Genomic DNA, 16,660 nt, shown 5'->3' with positions numbered 1-16,660 from the left:
CTGCAAAGATGTACAGGCAGCCTGGCATCTGTGCTGCCCTGCCATGTCTGAGTCCCTGCATCGCCACAGTCTCCACGGCCACGCAGCGCGGCTTGAGCAGGAGAAGAGTGCCTCCTAGTGGCGGAGAGGAAACATGAGGAGAGAGGAGAGGAGGAGGCAGACCATCTGTGTCAGAATCAGAGCACAAGAATCTAGTTCATAATACCTTCAGTAATAGTGAGCTTGTTTGACTGTTTGAATGACGATCAAGTCCTCAAGTCCAACGCAGCATCTTCTTTCTTCCTTTCTTCCTTTCCTGCTGCAGCTCAGGGTTTAGCAAAGAGTCATGCTTATGTTTTCAACTCTGACTTTCCAGAAACAATCCAGATATATTTAGCTGTGGTCATGAGCCGGGTTTGATGTCCTGTTTGTTCCTGGCCCATCAGCAGCAGCAGGATCTGCCAGGTTCAGATACACATACGATCCTTCCCCCTTTTGGGATCAATATTTTCATAAATGGGAGGTTGATGATTGTCACGATGACCTGCTCCTGCAACGGCGCTTTGTTCCAGTAAAGGAGGTGGCTGTTCACAGCATGCAGCTACTTGATATTCGAAGGTGCGAGCAGCTTGTTCCCATTTGACCAGGAGGAGCTGGTAGCTGATTTGAAGACAAGAACACTAGAGGTCTTTAATTACAACCCTCGCTGTGGCTTCAGGCACCACTGGCCTCAATTCACAATTAAGACCAGCAGTAAGTGCAGAGCCGAGGAAGAGAGGAAGCCTCCGCGTCAGTATCGGGGCTTAGCAACGTGGCATTTGAGCACCATCGTTTGAAACTTTTGCCCTTTTAAAATGTAAAAACAAAACCCCCCAAAAAAAAGAAAAAAAGAGGATCATAAGCATTTCCATGTGAGTGTAACTAACGACACGGCGGTGCTTTATAATCCATGACCCCCAGATGCGGCCAGATAATGCCGGTGGGCCACCGTTAGCGCTCCCGGAAGCCCCATTCAAGCCCATAATATGTGGCTGCAGTGCAGTGCTAGCGTACTCCAGAGCCGTAATGGCCTCTGCAACGGTAATGTGTTTGGACAGATGGGAGAGGCAAGTGCTGATGTGCTTAACTACGCATTTTACAGCTAAACTATTAAAGAGTTGTGCTGTTTACACACCAACATTTGAATACCTGTCTTCAGGCCAGTTTAATTATCCGGGCCCTTCTGTTATTTCTGCTGCTTTGTTGTCTCTCAGCTTTTTGCACGAGGCATGAGAGATTTGTTTGCAGCTTCATTAAGATATGGTGGCGGTAGCGGTTTGCAGGGAGAAAAAAGAAGAAGAGAAAAAAAAGAAGGGAAAAAAAACTGCTCAAGTATCTCACACGCTATTCTCTCAGCCCCCCCCACCCCCCCCCCATCCATACAAACACAGATACTGTACACATCCGTTTTCTTATAAAGTCATTTAAAGTGAGAAAATTAAAAAATGCCCTGTGATGCCTGCACTTTGAAATCTCTCGGGGCTTTAGGCAAAGGGGAGGAGACGCACGCCCCCGGTCCCCGCGATTCATCCTGAGACGTTTGATTAGGTTATGAGTACTTATGGAGGGGACAGCGTTTGCATTATAATTTTGTTTCATGGATTCCTTTATATGTTCATCTTCAACTGCATGTTCAAATAAAGCATTAATCAAAGGGAAGAGAGGGAAGAGGGCATTTAGCCAGCAGAGCCACAGTCTCAGGGCCTCAGTGAGCCGGTGGATATGCTATTGAGAGACAGTAGGAAGCAATGGTTTTTAATTATCTGGACTACGTACAGGATGCCGTTTTTGATTGTTTTAATGAGGCAGCTGGCCTATTGTCTCCTCTTAATTCCTCCATTGTTTTTAGAATATGTCATAGTTCTTTATTCTTTTATCAGGTGCTCTGCAGGAGGATTTAGACAATAGCCTTCATTCCAACTGCATTGGCCACTGCACAAAGGCAGCTCACGCTGCAGACAGTTAGCAGGCAAACAAGTGCAAATCACAAGCTGCACTTTTCTCAGCCTTTCCCCCAGTTTCAACAACTTAACGCTTCTGGCCGTTCCCTCTAACTCTTGACCCCTGTACCCCCACAAGCCTCCCCTCCCTCGTTCTCAGTCAGGCCCGTCACGCCTTTGTCGGCGCTGGCTCACCTGTGATCCTGTGATTTAAATCACCTCAGAAAAAAAAAAAAAAAAAAAAGCTGTCAGAGGCAAATAGCCATGACAAATCTTTCCTGTGTGGTGTATTTATTCTGGCCTGCCCAGCTGGCGCCTCCGTGCAGGAGCGTCATCGCCTCACGTCTTCCACATGTGCAACGTTTCTGCAGACCACTTTGTATCCTCATCTCTGGGTTTGCATGTTTTTAGGTCCACAAGTGTGACTGTACAGTAGGAATGGGTGATATTTTACCGTTCACGATATACCGTCAAAAAAATTCCTCACGGTAAGAATTTGTCATCTCGCGGTAAAAACAATAAATTCCCGTTGATGACGTTTTTGTGTAAAGCTGATTTATGGTTCTGTGTTAAATCCACGCACAACATACGTGAAGGAAGGAAGGAAGGAAGGAAGGAAGGAAGGAAGGAAGGAAGGAAGGAAGGAAGGAAGGAAGGAAGGAAGGAAGGAAGGAAGGAAGGAAGGAAGGAAGGAAGGAAGGAAGGAAGGAAGGAAGGAAGGAAGGAAAGATATGAGCCAGAAAGAAAGAAAGAAAGAAAGAAAGAAAGAAAGAAAGAAAGAAAGAAAGAAAGAAAGAAAGAAAGAAAGAAAGAAAGAAAGAAAGAAAGAAAGAAAGAAAGAAAGAAAGAAAGAAAGAAAGAAGGATAAATTCCCGTTGATACGTGTTTGTGTAACAAACATGGCGGATCTGAGTCGTTACAGTTTTGCAGTACAGGTGTAACTCATTTAATTGGTTTTTATCAATTCAATTTAATTGGTGTAGTTTAGTAGCATTTAGTATTCTTTTAGAGCAGTGTTTTGGGGGCTCCAAAGACTGAATTTGGTGATAGATTTATAGTTAAAAAGGTGGAGTTGAATTGGTATTTTTTTTATCGTCATTTTTATCGTTATCGGGATAAATGCCAGAAATTATCGTGATACAATTTTTAGTCCATACCGGCCATCCCTACTGTACAGTTCAAATAAAGCTCCACAGAGGATCCTGACGCACGTCAGAGCCAGAATCTAGTGAAAGGTAGCTGTCAGACGCGCGCCCATAAACCTGATCAATGATTTCCAGAGTGATTTGTTTGTAAGTGAAGTGTAAACAGCAGTTGCACAGACTGGGCGACTGCAGCGTGCTATCCTGTTTTGGATGAGTGAGGGGCTGTGTGACAAGCAGAATGCTGCCTCAGTGGTTTGCAAAGCTCAGTAAAACTGGGACAAGCAGTCCTAAAAACTCACTTCCAGCATTCACACATAACAACAGATGGATCTGCAGCACTCCAGGCTGCAGGGCTGCAATTCAGCTTCCTATTCCTCTATTAACATACAGTCAAACATTTCCATCAGACCCCGCCTGATTTGTTTTACGTCAGCAGAAGAAAGCGTACAGTATCTTTGATTCGGATTGATCCAAAGGACACCGATTGGTATCTGAGCGTCGTGACCTTGTTCTTAATTCTCTTTGAGAGCCGAGTGCATGGGAACTGCAGCGAGAGATCCTTAGAGAGGAGAAAAACTTTTGTGGCTGTGACTGCGATATATTCCTTCGCCATTGTCAGCGGCAGTTCGTATCTACCTTGATGGCAACTTCAGCAGACAGTGAAGAGGAGTTTTGTTATTTTAATTAGGAGATAAAAATTCAAAGGGTCTCTCCAGGCAGTGTGGGGTATGACAGAATCAAAACGATGAAGTGGAGCGGGCCTGAAGTGAGCGCCTCGTCACAGCAGATTGGCCGACAGATAGAAGCTGCTCTTTAAAGTGGCGCTGACGTGCATGCACTCGTGCAGACACACACACACACACACACACACACACACACGCACGCACGCACGCACGCACACACACACACACACACACACACACACACACACACACACACACACACACACACACACACACACACACACACACACACACACACACACACACACACACACACACACACACACACACACACACACGGGGGGGGGAGGCATGCACAAGAATGGGACTGTGAAAAATAGAGTATTATAATGCCGTCCCAGTCCTTCAACAGGTTTGTTACTGCTGTGGTGTTCGGTGCCTCACATGCACACAGGAAGGACTTTAATCAGGAGGCAGGTGTGGAATCAGATTTCCTTTTAACTAAAATAATTATTAAAAACAATACATTTTTAGAAACAAAACACTGATTTCTAAATGTTACTTGCATGAAGACACAATCTATTTAAGTGCAAAGAAAATACACCCTAGTTAAGTACCTGTGGTTGTTTTTAATTGACTTATTTATTTTACTTATGTGTCTGTATTAAACAATAATCACCAATAATCAAATACAACCTTTTTTTCACAGTTATTTATTTTACTTTTATTTTATTTTTTTTATGTGGGAAATACTAAGTACCCCCTTATTGCTTCCATAGGATTTAAGAGGGTGGGTTGCAGCCAAGAGGTAATAATTATCAATCATTAAAAGTAGATGTTTTGGCTGTTTGCTGGTCCGGCATTCAGGTGTGCGTTAGAGAGAAGGAAAGATGTAATCAGGGGTCTTCGACAAGCAAACAGTGCTGCACACTTAGGGTTATAAATATAAATATATATATATATATATATATATATATATATATATATATATATATATATATATATATATATATATATATATATATATATATATATATATATATATATAGACAGTGGTCCACCTCACCAGGAGTGGTCATCCCAGCAGATTAACCCCGAGGTCAGACCATGCAACGCTCAGAAAAATACAAAAAAACAAATCCTCAGTGACATCTCAGCCTGCAGGCCTCACTGAGCTTCACCTTAGAACGGTGCAGTTTGTTTGGAAGGGCCGCCGAGGAAAGGCTCTGTCTCAAAAAAGACATGGAAAAGCAACCGAGGTTCACAAAAAAAAGTTTAACAAACCACAAAACATCTGGGATCATGTTGGATTAACAGATGAGACCAGAGTGGACTTGTTTGGTTCTAACGCACAGAAACACCTCCCATCAACACGTGAGGAGGTCCAGGTTGTTTTAGAGCCACAACCCCAGGTATGGACCAGTATGAGAGTCTGACTTTATGAGAACATTCATCACAAATATCACAGTTCTCACAGTATTTATTATCTGAGAGCCGTACTAAACGGAGATGCTGTGATTTCAATGTGCAAAGCGCACTGAGAATGCTTAGCTCGAGTGTTCCCTCAGATATTTTCACATTTACTGGGATTCTCTCCAAATACGACAGTAACAAAAATATGCAGTGAGCTTGATCAGTTACGGACTAGCGTGGAAAGGAAACGGCTCAAGACCATAGACTGTAACGACAACGTACGAGGCATCGGTCACATGACCCGTAGGTAGCATGGCGATTAGAGATGAGGACGGGATATTGGTTTCCTATTGGCTGAGCCGACTGTCAATCAAAAGGCTACACTTCATACAAGAAATAAATAGATTTATTTAAATTCCCTTGATGCGGTACAAAAATAAAATCTCCCCCCTCAGAGTTGTCATGGACGTTACATCAAACAAGGCCTTTTCTCCAGGCTGTAAATGTGCTTATTTCTGCTGTAAAGTTGAACATTTGAACACGGAGGTCACTTGACACGTGGGATCGGCTAAATAACAACATGCTTGCAGAAAGCTAGCGCTTCTCTGATACCACTCGGTGATGTAAGTAAAAGGGAAGTCTTGGTGTCTACAGGACTGTCTCAGAAAATTAGAATATTGTGATAAAGTTCTTTATTTTCTGTAATGCAATTAAAAAAACAAAAATGTCATACATTCTGGATTCATTACAAATCAACTGAAATATTGCAAGCCTTTTATTATTTTAATATTGCTGATTATGGTTTACAGTTTAAGATTAAGATTCCCAGAATATTCTAATTTTTTGAGATAGGATATTTGAGTTTTCTTAAACTGTAAACCATGATCAGAAATATTAAAATAATAAAAGGCTTGCGATATTTCAGTTGATTTGTAATGAATCCAGAATGTATGACATTTTTGTTTTTTTAATTGCATTACAGAAAATCACAATATTCTAGTTTTCTGAGACAGTCCTGTATGGCAACCAAATAATTCTCATGTCGACGACTTTGACATCATGATACGAGTAACCAGCCATGATGGCGTCTTCGTTGAATAAGCTACGACACAATGAAAAAACAACCAACAGAAACATTAGTGGCTGCTTGTTGGAGGTTGTATTTGGCTGATGCAAAGACTCAATACGATCAGTCTTTATCATGTTTTTACTCACAAACAAAACAAAGGGTTAAAGAAAGTGTACCAACCAACCACTTCCCATCAAACAGACGACTGTTGGAGCCTCACTTCATCACGTCTACGGGGCAGCTTTACACCCGGTGATCTGCAGGTTTGTGCAAACATGAGTAATCGTTGCACATGTGTGGGGTCTTTCCAACAGCGTGCCCCCTTCACACACACACACATACACACACACACACACACGTGCATTCACACCTCTCCTCAGGACTCTCTTTATTCCACATCAGCCAGGCCACAAATCACATGTCGCCTCTCAGCCCGACTCTCCGTCGGTATGTTTGCACATCTTTGAAAGCTAACAGCGTGCTTTAATTAATTGTCCAGCCTTCCTCAGAAACAATGTCCTAATTCTGCCATTTAGCGGGAGCGTATCATAGTTTGTTGTTATCTCCCCAGCCAGATTTCTGTAAATAGTCATATTAAAAACTTTAATCTCTTCAATGGAAAATGAAGTGCAGCTGAAAAGCCTGTCATGTGTTGAGATAAATATTATCTAAGCTAAAACCTTCACTCTCTCCCTTTTACCCCCCACCCTCCCTCCCCCCGCCCCTCCCTCTTTCTCTGACTTAATGAATATGTTCAGAAGATTTCAGAGGAATGCTTAATCCCAAAACACAACAATCTAATAATGTGGAGGACCTGTCTCGCCGTGGAAGCTGACAACAGCCCTGCAGGCAACAGTTTACCCGCTGAGGAAGACTTTGCCTCTGGGCCTGGACCACAGTAGACACCAGGCAACAGATACTGACATCTGACTGACACTAGAAAGAAAGGCTTTACTTTGGGAGGGATTTATTTACCACAGTTTTAGGTCTTAGATCTTGAGATTACAGATGCCTCTAAAAGAATTAAAAGCATTCCCAGTGTTTAAAACTAGGAGATGTACACACTTGACTTTGAAGTGGGTTGACATTGACGCAACATAAATAACAGTATAAGAGTAAAACCTTTCAACAGAAGTGTTGACAAACGATTTTGGACAATGAAATATACAGGACTGTCTCAGAAAATTAGAATATTGTGATAAAGTGCTTTATTTTCTGTAATGCAAAAATGTCATACATTCTGGATTCATTACAAATCAACTGAAATATTGCAAGTCTTTTATTATTTTAATATTGCTTATCATGGCTTACAGTTTAAGAAAACTCAAATATCCTATCTCAAAAAATTAGAATATTCTGGGAATCTTAATCTTAAACTGTAAGCCATAATCAGCAATATTAAAATAATAAAAGACTTGCAATATCTCAGTTGATTTATAATGAATCCAGAATGTATGACATTTTTGTTTTTTTAATTGCATTACAGAAAATAAAGAACTTTATCACAATATTCTAATTTTCTGAGACAGTCCTGTAAATGTGCATATTTCATTCATTCATTTATCATTGTAAAATTACTATTTTGTCTTTTTTTTTCAATTTCCTGATGTCTTGATGATGTTTTGATAGTTAGCCATTCCAGCTACGCCTACTGAAAATGACCCTGAAGCATCTTTTTTGTACTCTATGGTGACACTGTGCGGTTTAGACTTCAGAAAAACACTGAATGTCCAACCCGTCATCTTGTATAAACATGCCGCTGAAGTTCTGTCTTTGAGAAGATGTGGCTGCTACCAAATCCTCCCAAATATCCATTTCCTCGCCCGCACAAACCCTGACATGTAACACCAATTTCACGAACTTCTCCTGGCTCTGTGTTTCCTGCAGGTGGCCAGCTGTGGTGCACCACCACCAAGAACATGATGGAGGGCGAGGAGCTGGTGGCGTTCGCCGTGGACTTCGACTCGCGCCTGCAGGCCGTCAACCAGATGTCCCTGAGCGAGGGCATGTACCCGGCCCGGCTGCTGGACAGCATCCAGCTGCTGCCCCAGCAGGCCGCCATGGCCTCCATCCTGCCCACCGCCATCGTCAACAGTGAGTGTCCACTCACAAATACAAATAAGGGACGCCCCGATTTCAGCAGCGCAGGCGCCAAAATAAAGGGACATCCCCAAAACTTCTAAACTGCATAGAAATGTATTTATTTTATATGAAAAAACAAAATGCTTTGATTTAAAGCTTAAAGTGCTTTAATAGCATTGAACTTGCATGACTGTACAGACAGCCAACCATACGTCCACATCTGCCAAGATGTAGAATATAGCCTACAGGTGAAGGTCAGAAAATTAGAATATGGTATAAAAGTTAATTTAGTTAATTTATACATAACATAACAGAACAGGTGTATTTTTTTGAATGATGTGGGAGTGATGTTTAAGTCACAGTTTGGTGCTTTTATGTTTTTATACTGTGTTTTTCATACTTATTTATTCCTCTTATTTTGATTGCTTCCTTTGCACTCAATAATTCAATAATTCAACAAAGGGTGAAACTAATACATTACATAGTCCCATTACATGCAAATCATGATATGTTAAACCTTTATTTGTTATAATTTTGATGATTGAATTGCTTATTGATTTCATAAAATATTCTTTTAGAATTTTTTTTTTAGATTTTTTATTTGGGGTTTTCATAAACTGTGAGCCATAATAACCAAAATTATGACAAATAAAGGTTTGAAATACCGCACCTTGAATTTAGTGGGAAATAATATATTTGTTTCACCTTTAGTTGAATTTACTACGAATGAAGTTTTGCAATATATTCAAATTTTCCGACCTTCACCTGTATATTATATAATGATATAAGATAAGATATCCTTTATTTTCTCCCTCAGTGGGGAAACTTATTTTGTTGGCAGCAGTACACAAAAAAAAAATATATATATATATATATATATATAATTACAAAATATGAGCAGTATATACAGTAGGTTGAAAGAAAAGAAACAGTGCAAAAAAAATTAAAAATATCAATAAATAAGAGCATAATATATATTGGTTCAATACGGAACACAACTTTTAATTCCCAGTTACGTAACAATTCCGTATTTCAAGGGACGGGTGGTGAGCCTAGCAGGCACAGCTGGAACGCTTTCACCGTTTTATACCGTTTTCTCCTTTACCGTCTCACACCAGCACGCGTCTACAGCCGCTTCCCGTCACCTGCACGCCCAACAAGCCTAGATTAACCCAGATGAGTCTTTGCGCTGGAGATAAGAGCCATCGACCTTCAAGTTTTGGGTTCACATAAACACACAGAGGCTCCAACTAACGTGTTAATTGTGAAATACACACCTCATGCAAACAGCGTGTTTGTTTACTCGGCGAAGGCTATCTGGGCTCAGCTGAGCAGGGAGGTTTCTCCAAGCGGGTTCGTGTTTGCCCTTGAGAAGAGGCCACCAACCCGGTGCTAGCGCGGCGATTTGGTGCAAAAGCTTTTCATGGCGGTCTCCAAGAGTGGGAACCTGAAAGGTGTAGAAGGAGACCGTGTGCGTTTGTTGCCCATATGTGCGAGCTTTTTATCTTTATGCGTAATTATGGAAGCACTGCCCCACTTGTCCTTTTCCTGTGTCTCTCTAGAGGACATTTTCCCCTGCAAGGCATGTGGAATCTGGTTTCGGAGCGAGAGGAACCTGCAGGCCCACCTCATGTACTACTGCAGCGGGCGGCAGCGGGAGCCGGAGACGGTGGTGGAGGACAGCGACGGCGGGGCCCACCAGACCCCCAGCACCTGCCCCTTCCCCCAGTGCAGCAAGAGCTTCACCGGAGCCCGGGCCCTGGAGATGCACTTAAGTACCACGCACAGTGGTGAGTGGAGAAGAAGTTTTCTGTTTTTTAGCATAACATATGTCATTGTTTTGATACGATGACTTTTGCAGATGGTTTATTTTAAATTTTAAATGCAAAATGCTTTAGAAAAACATGACACAAGGGCAAGTTTTTACACACATTGGAGAAAAAAAAAGACTGATTTCTTCTGTGAAATATACATATCCTGCTGTCAGCAAGCGGAGTTGACAGTTTATCCTTGAGCAAAAAGACATTTTGTGCATGGGAATAAGCTTGGCATAATGCATGAGCGTTTGATCGTTTCTGCAGTTAACTCGAGAGGAGAAGTGGGAGGCGAGATTCTGAACACATCTCCTTTTTATCTGTCTCACAGGTGTCAAAATGGAAGAGAGCCTCCCTCCTGGCACCAGCTTGAAATGCACAATCTGTAACTACACGGCAGATTCTCTTATTACATTCCAGCATCACATCATGTCTCACCTGTCACAGGCGGCCTTCAGATGCAATCACTGCCATATCAGCTTCCAGAGCCACAGGGAACTCTTACAGCATCAGGACTTACACGGGCACGGCAGCAAACTTCACAGGGAGGGCGACGGCACCGAGCATTCCCCCAGGGGGCCGGAGGAAAGCCTCCAGCAGCAGCAGCAGCAGCAGCAGGCCCGCGCCGAGCTGGCCAACAGGAAGGAGGCTCTGCTGGGGAGTCCCAAAGGGGCCCTCAGCAAGGAGACCGGCACAGACGGAGACGCTGACAAGGCTGAGAAGAAGCCCATGCTGTCTGCTCAGAAGGGAGAGGCCCACCCGGGCAGCAAAGCCAGTTTTTCTTACACTAGGATCAAATCCGAGCCCTCCAGCCCTCGGCTGGCCTCCTCCCCCGTGCAGCATAACATGCCTACGTTTCCCATGGGCCCCTTCTTGTCTCAGTTTGCTTTCTCCCAGGACATTTCAGTAGTCCCGCAGGCTTCGGAGATCCTCGCTAAAATGTCAGAGCTGGTGCACCGGAGACTACGCCACGGAGGAAACAGCTACCCGCCCGTCATCTACAGTCCACTCATGCCCAAGGGGGCCACGTGTTTTGAATGCAATATCACCTTCAGCAACCTGGATAACTATCTGGTGCACAAAAAGCACTACTGTAACAGTCGCTGGCAACACATGACGAAGTCCCCCGACTTCTCGGCCCTGTCGGATAAGGTCTCGGAGGCGGTGAGCCCCAACAGCGGTCACAGCTCCGTGAACATGTTGGCCGGCTGCCACCCGACGGAGGCGGACGGCCACCTCATGCAGTCGGCATGCCTGAACTCCAACGTGTTGGACATGCTCAACGCCGGGGCTAAAGGGCCCGATAAGGATCTAGCGGCGCAGGTGAAGAAAGTGTCCACCCCGACCGGCGCCGAGGATCGGCTCAACGGGAAGCAAATGGAGGGGAAAAGCCCCACGACGGGTTTGGTGGAGAGCGACAATGATCCCAACAAGACGACGTGTGAAGCCTGCAACATCACCTTCAGCCGCCACGAGACCTTCATGGTGCACAAGCAGTACTACTGCGCCACCCGCCACGACCCCCCCATGAAGCGCATGTCCGCCAACAAGGTGCCCTCCATGCAGAGAACCATGAGGACCCGCAAGCGCAGGAAGATGTACGAGATGTGTCTCCCCGACCAGGACCACCAGAGGCCTCCCATCTCTCAGCCCGGGTTCCTCGGGGTTCCCCCCATGAATCCCTGCACGTCCCAGGAGGCCGTGGAGAGCCTCGCCGACCGCTTTCACCCGCGCTGCGACATCTTCCCGGGCATGGTACCCAAACACCTGGAGGCCTCTCTGACCGTCACCAAACCCATCCTGCCCCCCAAATGCAACGAGCAGCAGGAGCTGGACGCCCCCATCGATCTCAGCAAAAAGTGTTCGCCCATCCCCGACAAGACGTGCAGCTCCCCCAAAAGACTTTTGGACTATCACGAATGTGCAGTGTGCAAGATAAGTTTCAACAAGGTGGAGAACTACCTGGCGCACAAACAGAACTTTTGCCCCGCGACGGCAGCCGCCGCTGCAGCTGCGGCGGCGGCTGCGGCGGCGGCTGCTGCTGCGGGCGCCAACGCTCAACAACCGCAACAACCGCAGCAGAAACACAACGAGGAGTCTAGCATGTTCCCGGATGTGAAGAGCGAAGGGATTACCAGCCCCGATGACGGCTTCGATAAGAGTCCTGGCAAATGTGAGAAAAACGGAAACGGGAAGGCGCTGGTGCAGAATGGAGGCATGTTCCCCCCTCACCTGGGGCCGGCGGCGGGACTCAAGTCTTTTAATGAGCCCCAGCTCATCCCGGCAAAAGACGAGAACAAGAACATGTTTCTGCCCCACTGCCTTTATCCCGGAGCAATAAAGAAGGTCAAGGGTCCCGAGCAAATATCCCCGTACTTTGGGACAAAGCCGGTTGATTATGTGGCTGGGGGAGCGGTGATGCAGGGAGAGGCCGGGGAGCCGGAGCAGGGGGTGAACGGGGGAGGAGGGGACACGGGGACGGCCAGGGAGCAGCCCCCGCAGCCGGCCGCCAACGGCTGCCCCCACCCCGGCAAGGAGGCCCTGCCCCACATGCCCAAGAACCGGGGCATGGTCATCGTCAACGGGGGGCACAAACCCGAGGAGCGCTCGGGCGCCGCGGCGCCGCCGCCGCCGCCGGACACCCAGCCCCAGCCGGACACCCAGCCCTCCAACCCCTCGCCCACGTGGGCCGCCGACGCCCAGGCCGACTCCAACGAGAACATGTCGCCGCCCTCCAAGTCCCCGGGCGAGGAGGCGGCGCCCGCCGCCAACAAGGGCGTCAACGGCTCCGGGAGTGGCAAATACTGCCGCCTCTGCGACATCCAGTTCAACAACCTATCAAACTTTATAACCCATAAGAAGTTTTACTGTTCATCACATGCAGCAGAGCATGTAAAATAAGAATAAGACACGCCCTCCTCCTCCTCCTCCTCCTCCTCCCTACATCTTTCCTCCTGACTTTGACTCCTTTTTTTCCTCTTTGTTTTGGTACACTGTCGTGTCTGGAATAGTGCATCATGCAGTGCTACACGCTGCTTGTGGACAATCAAGAGAAACGTCTTCTTTTTTCGTCGTTTTAAGACTTAAAAATGCAAAACCATTGGTTTAAAAAAAGAAAAAAATGAAAAGAAAAGAAAAACAAATCAAGAATAATATTGGTGCCACATCCACATTAATTTATTTTACAATCAGTATTAATAGGAGTAGTGATCTTAATTTAAATTCAAAATGAAATTTATATCAGAGTTGTTTGTAATGTTATTGTATAGTCATTCTTGTGTAGCACACATATTGTTTACACTGTAATGTAGGCTCAATAAAACAATAGACAACACAAAAACGAGATGCATTTTAGACACAAAAATAGCGACTGAGGCACTTGTGTATTCTTATTTGCTGTACCAGTTTCTGTATATGCTCAAAATGTCTCTTGCAGATTGCTACTAATGCCAGCCTTACAAATCACCATTTGGGGGTGATTACCGGGCAAAACCCTGCATCTCACGTTTTGGCATACATTCATGGCTTTGCATACATATGTGGCTGTTTGTCCCCGTCTCTTTTCTTCATCAGATGTGGATGTTTTCATGAGGATGACAACATTCTTGTATAGTACTCGTATTTCTGTTTGATGATACACTTTGGTCTCCCTTTTTGAAATTTGCTCTCAATGCAATACTTTGTAAATGGGGGAAAACGTTACTGAAAGCAGTATTATGAAATGGGGACTGTGCATATAATTATTTGTAACCCCATCGGGAAAAAAAAAAAAGAAGCTGTACAAGAATTAAGTTTATTGCTGACGAACAAGCTGGGTGGGAGGTCAGTGGGGGATGCTGATGTAAAATGATCATTCCAATGTCCTTATTATGGGAGAAAATGTTTCTTAAAACGTTGTTGCTATGCATGTATATGGATGGAATTAAATTCCAGATCTGTTGGAAATTTTTATTTTGATGTGGTGTCATAATTAAACTTAAATCCTCAGGATTAGCCAATGGTCGTTGGTCTTTTTTTCTTACTCCACACATCTGGAAAATAAACATTATTATAGCTCCTGGCTCTTTAGAGAATAAGCACAGCGTTGTTAAAAAATAGATCTGAAAATATGAGATTTTTTAAAAATTGTATTTAATTGTTTTTGTTTTTTTTAAAGAACAAGTTCACTCATTTGGTTGCAGTTTTACAAAAGTCCAAATCCGGGTCCGTATCGGGTTGCGCTGAAAGGAAATGAAGTTATTGAGCAAGAGGAAACTGAATGTCCGCCAACATGGTGGAATAATAAAACAGAACCAAGTGAAATAAAAGCGTTGAGTTTAGCAATGACGTGTGTGTTTGTGGCCTTTTAGTTTATAAGTAATAAAGTATTACATTTTGGCACTGGCCAATCAGGTGAAGAGCCTGAAATAACAACTGTAAACCTGAGATAAATCAAAGAAAATATTTCATCACGCCGTATATCCCCCAGTTATGTTTAATTAAAAAGCAGAGCTGTGCAAAAATGCGCTCTGAAATTGAGTTCTTGGTGGATCCGAGCAGACATGGAGACAATCTCTACAAATTGCTGCAGAGAGAGGTAAAGAAAAAAAAAAAAGGAGAATATTTTAGCGAACATTTACAACGTGTTTAAGCGTTTCTGTGGTGTAAACGGACGTGGGTTTTGGCCGCGGGTCACTCGCTCTGCTGCCTGGCTTGTCGCTGGTTGACGAGCCTCCTCAGGTGCTGGCTGATGGCAGATGGCTTCTTGTAGATCATTCGCCGGTCCGCTCCTTTTATGTGAATGTGACTGGCTGATGGGTAGGACTCCTTCAGAAACCTCTTTTGAAGTTGAGCTACCATCTGGTGCAGAGGGGGGAATATGATTTACGGCGTTACTGGAGCATTGTTCAGTCGGTTTACCGGGGCTTAATGTTGCGGCGGGAAGTTGTGCAGAAACAACAAAAACGTCCTCACTTTGTTTAGGTCTTCTGGTATTTGCTCGTCAAACGAGTCCCCGGTGAGCACGCTCACTGATACCTCGCTGGAGAGAGGTTTAAACCTTGTGATATCCCTTGAAAAACAAAAGAAACAGAACACCGGTGTTGGCGATTATTTGGATGTTTGCTTTGAAATCGACATGCAAAGAGCAAATACTTCCACATATGTTTGCCATACCTTACTTGAGCCGCACTCTCATTCATGAAGTACAGCTCGTCCACGGCGCCGCTTTGATGGGCGGGGTTGCTGAGGAGGTACTTCTATCGGAGAGGAGAGGAAAATAAACTTAAACTACATCAGGTTAGAAGAGCTTTTATGAGAAAAGCCAAGCAAAAACGTTTACATGAACCAATCAAACAATATAAACTTAAATCGTTAACTTAAATTGGGGTAATTGGTTAGTTTATACATAACCTAACTGTGCTGTAACAAATGCTAACCACAATGCAACAGTTCCAGCTGGGCCTCAAGTTCAGCACGACAGTGATACAACAAGCTCAGGCTCGGCTGATTCACCGGTAAACTGTCTGCAAACTGCAGGCAGGAGCTCAAGTTCACCTCCAAAGGCCGTTCCCTTTAAGGCCGTGATGCACCATAATTTTATGATTTCTGCTTCTGAATGAGTAAACCAACATGAAATGAATTGTTCTTTTTGTATTTCGCAGATTTTCTGACTTCATCGGCCTAAATGAGGATAAATATTAGTAAAAGTATAGAAAAAGTCTCCTGGTGGTTAAAAAAAATACTAACGCAGTGGACGGCTATCGGAAAATATCGCAAGACTTTTCAAATGTATTTTACATTTGTAAATAATTTAATTATATCATCATATGTGTGTATACTGAAGTGATGGTAACCATGGTAACAAGCCACGTAAAGGGTTAAGCAAACTCACAGGAATAGAGACATCTGATGGTGAAAACTTTTTAACCTCCAGGTTAAACTGCACACACTAACGAAACTGTGACATAGTTAGACCTCCTTACCTCACATGGGCCTCAACGCCATGTTAATTAACATAGTTTAAACTATGTTAATTTATATTTATCTGTAATATCAACCAAACAGAACCTCAACCAGGAAAAGCTTCGTCCAGAGATAATGACTGACAGGAAGGTAGATTATAAGATACATTCAATACTTGATCAAATCTACCTCGCACATCAAACTCTTTGTAACGTCCCAAGATTTGGTTAAAGCGACTCTTTTTAACATTTGAACGTAATCAAAAACGTTGTTATGACACTGCTTGCGGGCGACAACGAGGCGTGTTTGTTTCTAGCTCCATTTCAGTGTAGCTCGCTGCGATAGACATCTGCTGCTCTTTCCCTGGATTCTGCTTCCTCTCACCGTCTCAGCTCCTCTCGACCCCTCACTCACCATCTCCCCCTGATAGCATCGCAGAGACAGATATGGACCCGGACCGTGGCCGGCTTTGGGACTAGATTTAAACTTGGCTCCCGCCGAGACACGACCCAGGAAGGCCGAGAGACACGAGCTTCTCAGCTCGGCCAACTGT

General features: G+C 44.3%; 2 protein-coding genes across 2 annotated transcripts in view; one reads left to right on the top strand and one right to left on the bottom strand.

Annotated features, from left to right (window-relative positions):
* Positions 1–8,145: 8,145 nt before the first annotated feature.
* On the top strand, positions 8,146–14,145 carry zfpm2a (zinc finger protein, FOG family member 2a; the record flags this gene model as incomplete). The annotated part of the gene is made up of 3 exons (XM_061716008.1): positions 8,146–8,362; positions 9,913–10,140; positions 10,496–14,145. Coding segments are annotated over 3 exons (3,015 nt in total), but the record flags the coding sequence as incomplete, so codon positions are not given.
* The window catches only part of si:dkey-122a22.2 (uncharacterized), a 59,038-nt gene continuing 55,738 nt past the window's right edge, over positions 13,361–16,660 (bottom strand). Inside the window, exons 9-11 of the mRNA XM_061716022.1 lie at positions 15,319–15,401; positions 15,118–15,214; positions 13,361–15,003 (exon numbers count right to left, since the gene is read on the bottom strand). Coding sequence (XP_061572006.1) covers positions 14,836–15,003; positions 15,118–15,214; positions 15,319–15,401 — 348 coding nt within the window. The 3' untranslated portion in view covers positions 13,361–14,835. The remainder of the gene's footprint in view (positions 15,004–15,117; positions 15,215–15,318; positions 15,402–16,660) is intronic.

This window comes from Cololabis saira, chromosome 3 (assembly GCF_033807715.1).
Source record: "Cololabis saira isolate AMF1-May2022 chromosome 3, fColSai1.1, whole genome shotgun sequence".
NCBI lineage: Eukaryota > Metazoa > Chordata > Actinopteri > Beloniformes > Belonidae > Cololabis > Cololabis saira.
Note: the sequence above shows the minus strand (reverse complement) of the source record. Positions and strands in the feature narration are given on the sequence as shown.